Source organism: Leptosomus discolor, chromosome 3, assembly GCF_034619465.1.
Source record: "Leptosomus discolor isolate bLepDis1 chromosome 3, bLepDis1.hap2, whole genome shotgun sequence".
NCBI classification, from domain to species: domain Eukaryota; kingdom Metazoa; phylum Chordata; class Aves; order Leptosomiformes; family Leptosomidae; genus Leptosomus; species Leptosomus discolor.
The window spans coordinates 52,331,080-52,347,422 of NC_141393.1; the positions used below are offsets into that span (position 1 = coordinate 52,331,080).

At 37.8% G+C, this 16,343-nt stretch overlaps 1 protein-coding gene across 1 annotated transcript in view; it reads right to left on the reverse strand.

Moving 5' to 3' along the window:
- Positions 1–16,343, reverse strand: part of TESK2 (testis associated actin remodelling kinase 2) — a 75,660-nt gene that overhangs the window by 37,895 nt on the left and 21,422 nt on the right. Inside the window, exons 2-3 of the mRNA XM_086462218.1 lie at positions 15,698–15,819; positions 6,730–6,778 (exon numbers count right to left, since the gene is read on the reverse strand). Coding sequence (XP_086318344.1) covers positions 6,730–6,778; positions 15,698–15,819 — 171 coding nt within the window. The remainder of the gene's footprint in view (positions 1–6,729; positions 6,779–15,697; positions 15,820–16,343) is intronic.

Here is a 16,343-nt window from a genome sequence, read left to right on the forward strand (position 1 = left end):
TGCCAGCCGTTGGCTGCTGAAAGTCATCTGAAAGATATCCTTTGTCATCATAGCATGCTCATCTGTATTTAAAGTTACTTCAAAGTAAATTCCATCTTTTTTACACTATGCTGTATCAAAACTCATTCCCCCAAAACAAAGATTTAAGTTACGTTAGGTTAGATGTTAACAGGTATATTCTCAGGGCTGTCAACAAAAACATCCAAGAGAAAGTCTGCACAGTTGCTCACTTTGTTCCTCCAGAAAGTCACAGCAGTTGCCAGTTCCATAAGACCATAAAGTAAATAACTTGACATACTGCCTGAGACCTCTAATACACTCAAGAAAGATGCCTTATGTACGCAGCCCTCTGCTTTTTTGCTCCTCCTCTTGAGTTTTCTTTTTTCAATATTACAGTCAGAAAGACTATATAAAGTGCCTAAGGAAGATTTCAGTAAGGGCAGTTAATTAAAAGCACAAGATACTAAGGAATACAAACTGATCTGGAAGCTTCTAATCAGTATGGCTTGAGTGTACACATTAGGTAATACCTAAACCTTTAATCTTACATGAAGTCAAGGGCTTCCCTAATAATTCTCTAAATTGTTTGGGTTTTTTTTTGCTAGAAATTGGATCGCAGTATCCAGCAGATGAATAACACTTTCTAACAGGATGAAGCTGAGAGCCCCTTTATTTCTTTTAATTTTCTACTTGGTGCCACCTTCAACACAACTTTCATCTTCTCTGCAGTTGTCTCCAAGCTCAAGCTAATCAACTTAGTACTGCAGCTATTCTCTTTTTTGAGGGACAACCATCAGAGCCATCTTATCCAGGAACTAAACATGAGCTGGTAAATAGGTATACCTAATCTGGAAACAATTCCTTTGCCATATGGAATATTTGCAGAATGACTGATAATAGGAACTACATTTCTAAAGACACTAAGTTCTCTATTGTTGACAGGCTAGCCTACTGTAATCAGCAAAGCAGAGTTAAATATTTGCAGTGTTACATGAGTAAAACTAAAGTTACTCAAGCAATATGAATCACACAGTGGAATAACAGTAGGGATTAGTAAGTGTTACAGGAGAAGGGGGGAGAAGGTAGCAGGGAAGGAATGTTGTTCCAGGGCTTTTTAAAACTCTCAAAAGTGTGCAATTGCCTTCTGGAAGGCAACGTATGCCTACACTTCTTGCTGTAGCATAAAGGTCTGAGAGGAGACCTAAGTGATGTCTGTCAGGTTTTCTCCATAAAAGGAGAAAGACTCTCCATAAAAAGGTGCCTAAGAACTGAGGGGAGGAAAAAAAAGAGAGAAGGAAAATTAAATATTTTTAAGGATAGATTCTGCTTGTGAAAGCTGTATATCAGAAGGACCTTCTTGCTTGAAGAACATACTTTCTGTTCCTTGTAAAAGGATCATTCAGCACAATTGTAACAATTCTGAGAACTGCAAGCTTTTAATGTTTTTTCTTCCCAGTCAGTGCTATCTCCAAAAGTAAAAAGAAAATTAAAAAAAAAATTAAGGTCTGCAAAGGCCTGAAACTCAACTAATTGCATTTATAGTTTACTTAAATTATTGCTGTTGGGAGGAAAAGCAGAGAAGGAAAGGTTTCAGTTATCACAGAGGAACTTACTGAAAAAAACCCTCTCTCCAAAAGCCACAGGCTCTTTCCTTAATATGAGCTTTAGGAGTACAAAAGGAATACACTGTGCAAGGAAGGAAAAAAAAAAAAAAAAGTCTTTTCCAAACTGCTACATAACAGCATTCTTGTCACAAAACAATGAATTGTGGTTGATGGTAAAAACAGCAGTGTCAAATTCAGTAAGCTATTACGGTGCAACATATCAAAATTGTCCAGCAGCAATTATTTTGCCCAAGATAAAAATTAACATGTCTGGAAGGATTTCCATAGTAAATTTTTTTCCTGGGGTTTACGACACAGGTATAAAAACATTAATGGAACTGAAAATGTGCACAAGTTCAAAGGATTCTGTGGACTCTCTTAATAAAAAGTTAAAGCAACAGTCAAGATTTTTCTTACAGCACTTTTTACCACATACATCTGCATTAAACTGTTGTCCATACTACACATTGCCAGCATGCATTACTGCAGACAGCACCACTCTGAGCACTCAGGAAACATTTCAGAGTTCAAGAAATTTTCATGCACCCCTGCACACAGCTTCTGTAAGATGCAGTACATGAGGCAGCTGATAAGGAGAACTCACCGAATGGGATGCACTGGACAAGCCAGGCGCACAGAAAGGCTGGCTCGCCCTTGACAGTATGTGACCATTGTTCCAATGCCATGTATACAGCACCCTAAACCCAAGGCTGCCCAGACATACTCTTACACCCATGAAACATCTAATACCACAACAGATACTTGGGATGGAACCAGAAGGACTGACTAGTTAGTACACCAGCAAGAAGAAACACTGAAAGGCTGCAGGAGCAGCACATCAGGCAGACAGCAGATCCAGCTGCTGGCTGAAACAATACTGTCCACCCCTCCATCACAGATCATGTGTTCCTATCACGCTGCCATGGCCCTGCTTCCTGCCTGAGAAAGCTCACATGCATGTCAGATCCTGCACTGAGCAAGCAAAGATACAGCTTCAGATTGTGGCAGCAGAGTATTTTTTACTATCATCCAGTATGAATTAATAGCCATAAAACTTCTGTTGCAACAATTAGCTATTGTTTATGAAGCACTGCAATTTCAAGATATCCCAATCAACACGTAATAACTCTCCCTTCCTGATCTTCTATACACACAGCTGTCAGGGTTTTCTTTTCCTTCAAGAAGGAGTTATCAAGCTGTATGATTCATTCTGTGCATATATATACATCTAATTATAACAAGATTTTAGCCTGACCTCTCTCTTAGCAATTCAGATAAACCTGCTTAACAGAGTTCAATAAAAATTTAAGATCCACAAAAAGGTATGAAGCGGGTTTTATATGCTAGACTGTATGCTGTGTTATCTGCTTCAGTGCAGTAGCATAGACCTATAGAACCGGTAACGCACAAATAAATTTGTTTGCCTCCCATCTAAAATGAGCACTTTCTCGTGCATCCATTCCATGGTAAATATGTACAGGGTAAGAACATACGCTACTGTTACTAAACCATGGCTGCTCCGCACTAACTGGCTCACAGCTTCATGTCTCCTGGAGTGTATGCTGTCTGCTAACCCCCTGGCAGTGGCTCAGACCTGGTCTCTGAATGCTCAGCAGCATCTCATGCTAACTGACACCAGAGCCTGTACTACTATGCAAGTTTCTCCATGTTTGAGGATGCTGTGTGCCAGGAAATTAAAAAAATGGAAGCAAATAAGAGAGTTGTCAGATTAAGAAGGCGGATAGAAAACAGAGAGGGGCTTGAAGGAGAGGCTGAAATTAGGTTGGAGAGGCATGCAAGTTCAGCAGGAAGCCCTGCAGATTCTTGTAGCTACAGAAACAACTAGCTACAGATTAGAGCTGAATACTGAGAAAGGAATACCCAATTACTGGTTTTATAAAAAATGAGCACAGCAAATCTGTGCCCATCAGCTTAAAGTTAGTGAGGTAAGCCTGCCAAGTCATCTGAGTGGTACACCTACTAAAGCATCTACTTCACTTTCCTTAAATGTTTCTTGACTATGTGCTTGGAATGACAGAGGTCAGCCTAAATCATTCTGTGCTTCTTAAGTACAGGTACTGAACTACTTCAGAAGAGGCATATACCATAGCTCCTGGCTCGAGCAGAACTTCGAAAATACTGGATTTTCAAAACTGGTAAGACTGTGGATTCAGAACAAGGCCAAATTCCTACTGCAGTCTATAATTAAACAATTCCATTCTTATTTTGAATAAAAAACCAAACCAAACCAAAACAAACAGAAACGGCTTCTTGCCCAACAGTTTTAAAAACAAAAGCCACTTGAGAGGACAATTAAAACAATGTAGAATGCTGCCAAAAGGGAAAAACCCAAGATCAACACCTTCCTCAAGCAAAAAACCTGTTCTGCGTGATCCACTGTGTCTAGCCTCCCGTGTGTTTAAACATGCAAGAAAAGAAATCTGTAACACTTCAGACTCTGCCTTCCAATAACAAAGTGCTGATAATTACGAATGTAACAGGCTTATAAAATCCTCAAGGCTCCCCTAACACCATTTGTGGTTGTCGCCCTGCCTGTTAATAGCACAGGTGGCTATTAAGCACAAGTTGTCTAAATCCATTCACTGAACATTTACACAAGTTCTCAACTTCCGTCATGGAAACATATACCTACAACTAAACATGATTTCCCCTTGTGCCCTCAGACGTAAGCTTTAAGTGATGCTGTATCCTTTTTACTTAAGCATATCATCAACTGTACTCTCAAAACACAAGAAGGAATAATTAAGCTCCTTACAGAACAGGTCCAGCACAGGTGAGTGCAAGAAAGGATTCTCCTTGCAGTGACACAGGCACCTATTGAGCAATGGGCCTCTGAATCAGCAGTTTCATCTCCAAAGAAGTGAAACCCCTGCAGGAGTTCTCTGAGTGCTAGCAGCATCAGGCTAGTATCAATTATATTGAGTACTGGAAGCTAGGAGACCACTTTTTTGGACCACAAGCTGAAAAAAGCCACAAGACAGTGGCTGATTTGCTTATCCTCCTGGGCTATATTTGAACTCATGATTCACCATGTCAGTCTTACTAATAATTCCTTCAGCTAGCCATTTCAGCCCTCGTTTCTAACCTCCAGAAGTCTTCAGAACCCAACTATTACTCTACACGCACTTCAAGATGAAAAATGCCAGAAAACACATTTTCTGGCACTTTCCACCAGTTGGAACTTACACAGCTCTTAACTTTTAAAAGTTCTGTAAAACCAAAGAACAACTACTGTATTGGACAAAATTGTTTGTGGATTCATTGCAACATCAACTTATGATGGCCTTTGGTCACCTTTTTTTCTATTGAAGGCATTAAATGTCCATCTTGGTCCACATCAGAAAAGAAGTGATCACTACATATGGTCTGATAATATGTCACTAAAGCTATTACAGCAACTTTCCTCAGTCTAAAACTTTTCCTCTTTGGTCTCAAGATGTTTCAGGAATCTCTTCTGTTATTCTGAATTACAACCAGAAAAGGTTATTCTTTGAAGTCTTTATTATATTTATTTGCTTGCCAACAACTCAAAAATAGCTGAACATAGTAAGCATCTACAAAGTTAGCTCTCCATGAGGAAGCACCTGTGCTGGTTTCCTTTTCTTGGCTTTCTGGGTGGGGAGGGATGTTTAAATGGCAAGGAACTGGAATGAAAGGGGGGGGGTGTGCAGACAAACCTACCAACGCACCCAAAAAACCACACTGATGAAGATCTGCCAAGATTTCGTACAACAAAGCGTTATGAAGCTCCATCTCTTCTAGGACATGTTTGGTGAGTGGAAGGGCCTGAAATCTCCCTGTTTGAACCGACCAGAGGTCCAAAAGAAATTGGCAATCATGTTAGCAAAGTCTGCCTGAAGGACTTGTTCAACTATCCAATGCCAAATCTTAGAAACATCTTCTACTGAGCACAGGGAGGAGGGGGAAAAAAAAAAAAAAAAAAAAAAAAAAAAAAAAAGATCAAATAAACTGTCCTTCTAATATCAAAGGACCCCTCATGTGCTGTATCTTGAAATTTCTGAAAGTGTCTTTACCTTTGCTCTTATGGTAGAAATACGGCCACTTTGAACTACTGTGCATCACTCCAATAGCAGCTAGAACTAGAATTAGAGAATTGTCACCCCAGAAGGTGAAGAAATTCACTGCCTACATACGTACATCTTTGCCTCAGAGTTGCATATGAAAGGTACAGAAAGTGATGGCTACACTTATCCTGGTAACTGGCACACAGCTATCCAACCTTCTCATTTTACAGTAGTTCTTGGCAAGCATACCAGCAATCTGTTTCAATTGCTAATTAATAACATACTTGTCTTTAGGGGGTAGGAAAGGGTTAATCTTTTAATTGAGCAGTTCCTACAAAATAGAAGTAAATAAGAATCATTAACACTACAAAACATGAGTTTCCCCTCAATTTGTACTCAAACTAAAACAGCAGGAAAAACATTTTACTGGTTTTGACTCAAAACAGGTAATGCTGTTCCTAACAAGAGAATACTCCTTTCTTGTTTTTCCTGAGCAGTTTACAGGGGGATTAAACATACAACCCAGTAAAACAGGATGGGAAGACTTGTATGAATGGAAACTTTGGTTTCTCATTTGATACCTAGGTATATCAGCAATGGAATAATTCCTTTTTATGGGACCCAGATTAAGCTGTAATCTTCATGTTATTCCAAATAAGAAGGTGGTAGGGACTCAATACACTAGTGGCATCCAGCTGAAACATCCCTGATTCATCTGTGAAATGTACACACAACTGGAGTATAAAAAAGATTTAAATATAATGCAACATCACTGAAACAAATAACATTATGGGGCAGCTCAACGGCAACCCACTTACCTCATTTAAAATATTATTAATGAAATTGTTTCACTGTTCCTACTGTGATCTTTTTTCATCCTAATAAGCGCTTCTGATGAGAAAAGACATACAAGGGCTATGAGCAAAGTAGAGTTCTGAGGCCTGATTCTGCAGTCTTCCTACTGCATAGCAAGCAGCATGTGATTAACTCACCAGTCACCACTCAAGCTGAACAGCAGTTGCAGAACCTGGCCTGAGAACTGTTTCATATTGAGTATGTACATCATGAAATAGTCTTACCTCAGTAAGTGCATGCAGCTGTCCTTGATGCACACAGACACCCATAAACCTACAAGAAACAAGAAAAGAAAAGTGGTTTGGGTTTTTTCCCCCCCCTCTTTTTTTTTTTTTTTTTTTTTTAAAAGAAACTAAGATAATAAGAAGTACTGGCTATGCCAAGAAAGAAGGAAAAAGAAAAAGAAAAAATTCAACCTCACAAATACTGCATACCTCCAGGTTGATTATTTAAAAGCCTCAGCATAGAACAAAATCATATGTCTACACTACAATATAATCTGAATTACCAGTTCCAAGAGTGTACAGGAGACAGCTCAAACTCAAGATGGAAGTTATTAATTTGACTATAACCAAAGGCCAGTATATGATGATTTATGCAGGAAGGAACAGTCTCCAAGTTCTGTTTTAAGGAAGTTTAAGACAAGTAATGCACTGTTGGTCTCCATAAATAGAAATTACTTCCCTTTGCATTTTGCTGCTTCGGCATAAAGATGTTTCTTCCTATCTCATTCCTAACCACTCAGGAATATGATGGCACATACATGCAACATACTTCCCCTCCCCAACCCCCTATTTCCAACCCTTGGATCGAAGCAAGTTTTGACAGAATCCTGTATACACACATTCCACATTCTACACTGCACAAGGTTCAGACTCCTGCTGTTCATAGTAATGACTGTCACCCTTGATTTTTCTGGAAAGCATAGAGAATGTGCCATACATTTAATGTATGAGGAACAACTGAAAGTTCATTTTTACCACCATACAAGCTGAACTTAATGCAAATTAATATTAATGGTAAATATCTCCCATGAGAAAGTTCAGTAAAACTTAAATTGTATGCACTTTAGAGCCCTCCTTGCACAGTTAAAGTATTGGTTCTTTTTAGATTTACTAATTTTCAGTTTTATCATTTAGATTTTGATCTCAAGAAGCAAACATACATTGTCTGTAAATGTTCAGAAATTTCCATTTTGCAAGTAAGGGGTAAAAATACATGATTTCATTAAATGTGACAGGGGAATCCTGTGGAGAACAATTTGAAGGAAAAGGACCTTTTATATCCTCAAACACTTCCGAATTTAAAAACAAAATGATGCAAGACACATGTAGTACTAGTTGAGCTAAGCTGCTTTAGAAGAAATGAATGATCCTCACTGTTCTCTTGTCTAACAGCTGACTGGTAAATTAAAGCAGCCAAAGAAAAATAATACAGGTAAGGTCCTTTGCATAAGCTGAGCTGTGGAAATCTGTTTTTATAACCAAAGAAGCAGCAGGACTTGTACTTGAATGTCTATTGCCTGCTCTCACCTCAAATAAATTCTCCAAATTAAATATGCAAATTTTAATTTGAGAGGCGGTGAAAATCCAGTTTCTCTTATTTAATGCAGAACACAGGGCATGACCAGGTTTTCAGAGGAAAGGGAAGAAGGGCTCTTTTAGATATACCATCTACTCAAAACATCGCTGTTTCCGAGTTTCACTTCAGACAGCAATTAACAATTATGTAAACAAGTTGACAAATTAAGCTTCTGAGACTAAGAAAACCAGATTCCTCCAGAGCAGAAATCAGTTTCTTCCTTAATGCATTCTGAAAGTCTCCAGAGCTATTCTGCATGGTGCAAGAGCTTTATTCATAAGCAAAAATGGAAAAAAATCCAAGATATGAGTTCTGCTATCAGACAACTTTCGAATGTTCTTTTATGAAACATGCTAACGATGCAAGGTTAATGCAGTACTGCAGTATTTTGATTCAACAAAAACTGAGTGTAAGTAATTAAAAATAATGTTTTCATCTATGTATCAATTTTTCCTTTGTAAAGGTGTATTACATTACTTTCAAATTAGGAATTAATTGTATTTGACTTAATTCTAAAACATGAATGCAATTAAGAATTTATCAAAATTTTTGCAAAATTAAATTTCTTGTCTTATCTTTACCAAACAGGAAAAACATCACTGTTACCCAAAGACTGGTAGAACTTAACTAACTTTTTCTACCAACCTGTTTTGATCAAAGGAAGTCTCAATGGAAACATATTCACTACCTTCATGAACCTGCACTTAAGGCAGAAAAGACACCTTGGCTCAAGTGACCAAGAGTAAGAGTTCAAAAATTCTTGAAGTTTACGGTTTCTACTGGAAAACAAATACGCATTTCTAACTTTAAATCAGAAGTCAAAAAACAAAGCTCAATATCATGATGTCATGGAAAAATTCGGACATAAAGATACATTTATAAACCTCACATATTTAGAAGTTATTACCCAGGAAAAGAGAAACCAGATACACTGATAAAGACAGAATTAATGAGTTTACAAGCAACATACTGAAACCATTTAAACTTTGTGTCAAGAATCCCAGTTTTTCAGACTCCAGAAAATAAATTGATAGAACAGACTTCTAGTGATCCAAATTCCTGGAAAACTTCTCAGTTGCTGTATCAAGCAATAATAAGCCTCTTGGTTAAGCCAAGTACTGCTATAAAACACTGTTGGAAAGCATTTTCACTAAAAGATAATACACACAGCTGCTACCAGGAAATAACAATTACCAAGCAAGACTTAACATAAGATTTCAATTTCTGAGAGCATCCCAGATGAGATTCCAAGTTCTGCGGATGGGAAGCTGATATGCTGGTCCAGTACAGCTGAGATTATTCCTGTTGGCTAGACGCGCTGTCTCCAGAGCCAAAATGTGCTTGTAGGTGAACTTCAGCAGAGTGTCTTGTCAGCCAAAGGTTACATTTCCTATAAGCATTTCTAGTTGGAAGAAGCTTCAATGAGCCAGTCACCCACAAAACAGGAGACCATTCACAGATTTTCAAAACAGTGTATCTGGCTTTATCAGGAAAGCTGAAGCAATTCCAAAATCCTAACTAGTGGTTGGGAAAGTTTCCCCAGAAGTTGCAAACATGAAGGAGGCTATTTGAGTCCACCCTACTAAATATAGTGTGGCACATTTCCACCACAAAATGCTTTCTAACAAATGTCAGTGATGTTCAGATGTTGGAAGTCTCTTTCCATAAACCAGGCTATTCCTCGGTCAATCTGGAATACCTGCCCTCCTAGACAAGAGCAAGAGAAGGTACTCTGGATATTTCTTCGTCTGTTAGAGCAGGTACCTAAACTGCTTTCAGTTCAGACTGCAAGGAAGAAAATTCTGGGCAGGACAGGGGAGACTAAGAACTGTAGCCTCAGTCTGCAATCTTTGCCTCCTTGATAAATCAAGCAAAACTAATATCTAGATTATACAGCCACTGCGGACATCTAGACATTGAACACATGCTTCCCATTAAAAGAACTTCACTGGGACATGTTCCTGTTCTGTGGATAAACCTGGGGCAGCTACAGTCCAACATAATAAATTGATGCCCTCTGAAATCTACTGCTTGTATAAGAAAATTCAGCAGTTTGATAACTTTAAAAATAAGAAATAAACCACACACACCAATGCAAAAATCTCTCATATGAGCTTCAGTAACACAAAGAGAAACAAGGTCAAAAGACAGATGCTTATTTCATTGCACTGCTACTGGAGAAGGAAGAAGGTGACTAAGAATATTAAGTCTGCATGAAGACCTTCCTTAATGTTTTAGGCATCATACTAGATTAAAAGCATATCTTAAGTTTTCTACACTTCCATTTTGATTCAAGACATAGACACAAGGCATTTCATCTATCCTTTCTGTAACATATTATACACAATGCATACAGCCTCTCTTCTGCTGTCCTGTGCACAGCATTTCTAAAATACTCCTTTTTGATAACCACATTACACAGAGAGAAGTAATTTTTTTTTCCTTTTCTGTTAAAGCCAGGACAAAGGATGTTAAAAGGCAAAAGCTATCCTTCTGCCTATTGTAACAAAGTCCATCAGAAGCAATTTCACAAAAAGGAAGGTTTGAAAGGAGAAAACGGCACACACAAAAAAACCCCAACCCTGGTATTGTGTTCCCAGGGTGCTAGATGAAAGAAAAGTCTCCTTGAAAGAAGTTCATGTAATATGCACACTGCTTGCTTATTTGTGTGTGTATGTGCACACACAAGAAGGTGGATTTAATCAATGAGTCAATCTGCCTGCACGCTCACTGCCAAACACACAGCAATACCTCCAAGCGCTCCCATGAGAGCACTTAAGACACGAGCTAAGGCTTTCTGTGAACAGAATGTTTTAAATGAAGTCCCCAAGGTACAGATCAAATAAAGAAATACTTTTTCATACAAACAGTAGTGATATTAAAGACTGAAATTCTATCTCAAAATTGAAGACACACTAATTTAAGAGACAGCACAGGAGATGGAGAATCTCTGTTAGCACACCACTTCGTTGCTGAAAATGAGAAAAACACACCTGTAAGACATTACCAGAATGAAAAGGTATCGGGTTTCTCAGGCTGCAGCCCTAAGGCTCCCAGCCTAGGACACAAGGACAGAGATTTCTTGAGTCCTTGCCAGCCTTATTTTCTTACTTTGATTTGGGTAAAACTCATGACTATGGCAGCACATCAGCATTCAGATAAGCAGCAAAGCAGCAAAGCAGCAAAGAACATTTACAAACATACACTAGACCTTTCATAACCCTGGTACCAGCTCTAACCCAAGCCTTGAACAGCATTGTGCTTTAAATGGGACACAGCTAATAAGGAAGTGAAGAAATGCTCCAAACCTGTTTTCCCTAGCCCCAGCAATTACAGTCTTGCCATGTACTAGACAATCTGTATTAAAGTGGCTGTAGTAAACATCACATGCTGCAAACCAGAACTCCAGCTCACTTTTCCACTCCTGCTCTCACCATCTGTTTTGAGGGAAGATGTGATAAAGCCAGCACATCCCACAGCCAGAGCAGGGAGAAGTGTAGATCAGAGGCAGAAAAGCATTTTAGTTCTCCATGTTTAGCTCGCATGCAGGAATGTGGTGGAGACAGGAGATGAGGCTGATGGAAGAAAAAGCAGAACACTCCATCAACACCATTAGTCTGCTTTTGCCCTGTCCACTCCTAAAATGTCCCTAAGCTGGTCCCTGGGGGGAAAAAAAAAACCAAAAACAACCAAACAAAAAAACCCACACAAAAAAAGCAAACCTCTTTCATAAATAGTTTCTTATGATCACCAGACAGGGACTGACAAAAAGCTACTGCATTACAGTTAACATCTACTCTGCTTCTGGAATCACATCTGCTAACTGAAATAGGAAGAAAGAGGGAGGGAGACAAACAAAAAAACCTTCTAAATCCTCTTACTTTTTACCATCATGCCAATGTAGCTGCAAGAGCTGGAGTCTTCTATTCCAAAACAGCTTTAACAGAGTGACAAAGAGGTTCCATTTTTTCCAAAATAATCCCTCTAATAGAGGTTAGTTTCTCATTCTCTTGATGGAAAATACATTAGAAAACTTTATATATATATATATATATTTGACCACTAGAATCTTTATGACGCTACCATAGGGAATGGTATACTTACTGGGGAACTTGGGAACTGAAAATTAAGCTCTTCAATTATATCAGGCTTCTGATCAAGATGGATCTACATAGCTGGCCAAGAGCAGATTTTGAGCAGAGAAATACTGAAATGAGTGGGCATATTTACAGTTAGCCTTCTCTGGTATATCATTTCGTTCATATAAACCAAGGAAGTGTTCAAGAACAAAAACACTGACTCAGTTACAAATTTTAGGTACCAAAGCATCAGGATGTTCGAAAACATGACCATGCACCAGGTGAAGGAAGATTTTAGTATACTAAAATAAATGCATCACTGGTGAATCTGACATTCACTTTCTAAAACTAACTGACTGAACTGCACATGTTGAAATAGGTTGAGATCAGATTTTGGATGTTGTAAAGCCAGTATCTATCCAGTTTTGTAATTTTACAAGCCATTTGACATCAGAGCACCTCACAGCCCTCTACCTGCTACAATTAACCACTGTACAATATGATCTCAACATTTCAGCACAAGAATCCACTAGTATCCTTACTGGCAAAAAACAGATCAGCACTAAGGAAAACAACTTGTTTACAGCACAAGTTAGCTAGTAGGTAGTCCTAGTGCTTACACAAGATGAAGTTGTTCAGATGTATATATTACATAAAATCAGAGTATACCTTCAAGGCAGGTGGAAGAGATCCACTGACTAATCAATAAATAACTAAACTTCAGGCTAGTGACAAAATAGCTTACTCAGTAATATAGAGGAAGAACTTCAAAGGACAGAAAATAAGTTAAGAAAATAACATTTAACAGCAAACTGAGATATCTCACAGTCCCTGGAAAGGGGAAGTTATACATTAGAACTTCTTGGAAAAAGATCATTCCCTTTAAATACTAACACAAGCTTAAAATTTTCAAAAATAATCCCAGAAAGTGTGTCAGCAGGAACACGTTGTTGTAGAACATTTTCCTAGTGACCTCTCAGCAATACTACTCCAGCTGTTCTCACATGACAACACTGTGTTTTCCCCTCTCACCACTTTACTGTAAAAGCAAATTATTATCAAATATTATTTTTAATATATTTCTGAAGTGGGAAATAGCTCCTAAATTAATTTTCACAACACTAGTAGAAGCACTAATGATTTATACGTTTCTGAAACAGATGTTTGCATGCATGTGTGTGTACATATACAGGTATATATACACATAGGCAGGCAGGCAAAAAGGGAAAAATCTTCTCACAGATGTAAAGGGACTGGAAACACTGCAGTAGTTGATTTTAAACCAAAAATAAAATGACACATAACTAACACACAAAACCACCAAGTTATCTGCTTCAGAAAGAGAAAATAATAGGGTTTTACTGTGTATTATTACTATTCAATAAAAGAATAAACTAAAACTAAATACAGTTTTTTCATTTGCATTTTCTGTAGGAAAGTCCTTGCTCCCTGCAGCAAGGGTACTTACCTAATACATTAAAAGAAGGCACTATTTTTTACCAGAGAACCAACTCTCTGAAGAAGCTTCAACTCAAGCAATTCATAAAATTATGCAAAGATAAAATTTGCACAAATTATGCAAAGATAAACTATTTCTGTTTAAGTCATTTATTTCTTGTGCATTCACTCATAACTGCTTAGTTGAGCACACAGAAAAAAGGTTTCTCTATCAATCCTGTGTAATAGCTGGGAGATCAAATGGAATTCCTTTTCTGCTTCATGCATAAATGTTCTTTCTTCAGGATCATCTGTGCAACACCACTGACTTCAAATTATTCATAGGCTCTAACTCCAGAGGGGACCGGTATATCATCGATATGATCTCTTAGACATTATAAGACATTTAAATTTCAGCAATTACTCAGAACTGAGCACAATAACTTTTGTTCTCAGCAAAACCTGTGTAACTCCATTCAAGGAGGGTCAGGGTTACACTAAACTGCAACTGAATGCATTTTGCCAGTCAAACGATCCCTTTCCCACTTTCCCTCACCCCAGCCCAAATTAAATACTTTATCTTTAACAGAGTTGTAAAGTAGATGGTCTTTAAAATAAGATTTACAAAACACACAAAGTTGATAAAGAAACTGATGAAGTGTACTGACTTCATGATTCTGACAATGCCAATCCTATGAAGTTATTCTTTCCACAAACCTTACTAAAAAAGCAGCTGTATCAGTCCCCAGGATGGTATGCTGCTTATCTAAAGATTCTGAGGGAAAGGCAGTGGTGGACAGACATAAGAAACAATTAATGATCCTGAAACCTAAAAAGCCAGATACATGACATCATTAAAAACAAACCAAAAAGAAAAAACAACAATAAAGAGAAGAGCCAGAGGAGTTGCTGGGAACTCACCCCGCCTTGCAGCAGAGAAAACAGACTAAAAATTCTAATTAGGGACAGATTACTACAACACTTGAACAAATATACTGTGATAAAACCAATACATAGAATTTTTACTCAAAATAAACTAAGTTCACAGGTTTTTCAGTTTTAAAAAAAAAAATAGAGAATAGGCATGAATTAATAGAATGCTCCCTACAGGTAACACCAAATGCTTCTGATATGTCTCCTCATAAACACTAAAGGAAACGAACAAGATAATATTGTTACATATCAGTTCATGAAGACTGACCCAGGATTTCAAAGATCAGAAAAGGTGGTTATAAAGAATTTTAGGAATCAGTACTACATCTGTACTATCTAATAGTCCAGTGAAGAACAGGAAATTAAGTGACTTAAAGTTCACTGTGCCTCCATAACTTTTCAGAAGGAGCTGAGACTATCAAAATGGATCCCAGCTGTGCAACAGCAGTTTAAGAGAACTGGTTATTTGGTGCACTGTCATCACACCTTTAAAATTCTTAACGTTATGGCCTAAGTGAATAATGTTAATTGTATCATCATAAAAAAGTAACCAAGACTGAAAAGATTCAAGGAATAATAACATACAAATTGAAACATTTTGGATTTGCATCCAGTAATCTATTGCAAAACAAGAACTACCTTTTTCTGTTCAAGAGCAGATAAATCAGATTAGTTCAACTCTTGACTTCTTTCCTTCAGTCCTTCTTACCCCACCTTGCAATACTACAATAAGAAAATGCTAGAAAATAGACCTAAAAATATGAGGAAGCTATGGCACTTTGCGTTGTTAATCTGCAAGATTAGTAACCATAGACTATCTGAATGGTGTTAAATTCGCAATAATTTAAATTCATTAAGAGAAGCCAAATGTCGCTCTTCATATCATTTTATGATTCATCAGAAATTCATAATGTGAAAACTTCTTTTTCTCTGAAATAAGTTACTCACTACTGGTAAACTCCAGACACCAAAATTATGTGTATTTTCAATCTGCTCAAGTCTTTTCTTTTTCCTCCCCTTCTTCCAACAAATTAAAAGCTGATCCTAACACATTCACACAGATAATAAATATAATAAATATAATAATAAATAAATACTTAAAATAGGAAAGCTCTACTAAAGGGAACCTATCTCTATATGAGTCAGAAAAAAAACAGTATACCTTAAGATGTTTGGATGTGAGAGTCTGTTCATAAGTTGAACCTCTTTCAGCATGTTTGCTCTGTTGCTGTTCAGTGTGTTCATCTTCAAAGCCATTACCTGGTCTGAAGTTCTGTGCCTTACCTATAGGATACAAGCAAAAAATGGTAAGGATATGAAATGCAAGACTGAAAAACCAGTAATGTTGTAGCACAGCTTAGAGAACCTTCATGACAAACTACTTGATCTATACTCTGATCTCTGTAGCCTTTATCACACAGATGACTTTCTATAAGCGTACTATCCAAACGTGAAAAGGTATTTTGCTCTTCCCTTGCAACTGGTGTTGAAAGAAAGTTTGAGAAGTTGAAAAAAAAAAACCCTATCAGCTTCTTAGTACAAGTGAAGGAAGCCACTTACTTGTCCAGGGAGAGAACTCTAAGACCTATGAAACTCACCTTTGTTCCACCCATATCCCTCTTCTTTTCCCACTGCAGTGGTTGGTGTCATTGTTCCACAGAACGTGTTATGAGAGGACCTACTGGTTACAGCTACAGGACAGATTTCAGAAGTATTCAGTGTTTACTTCTGAACCAAGACCATGAACTTGGTAATACATTCAGTGGACAGACAGCATTCATACCAAGCCCTGCTGCACAGCAGAGAGG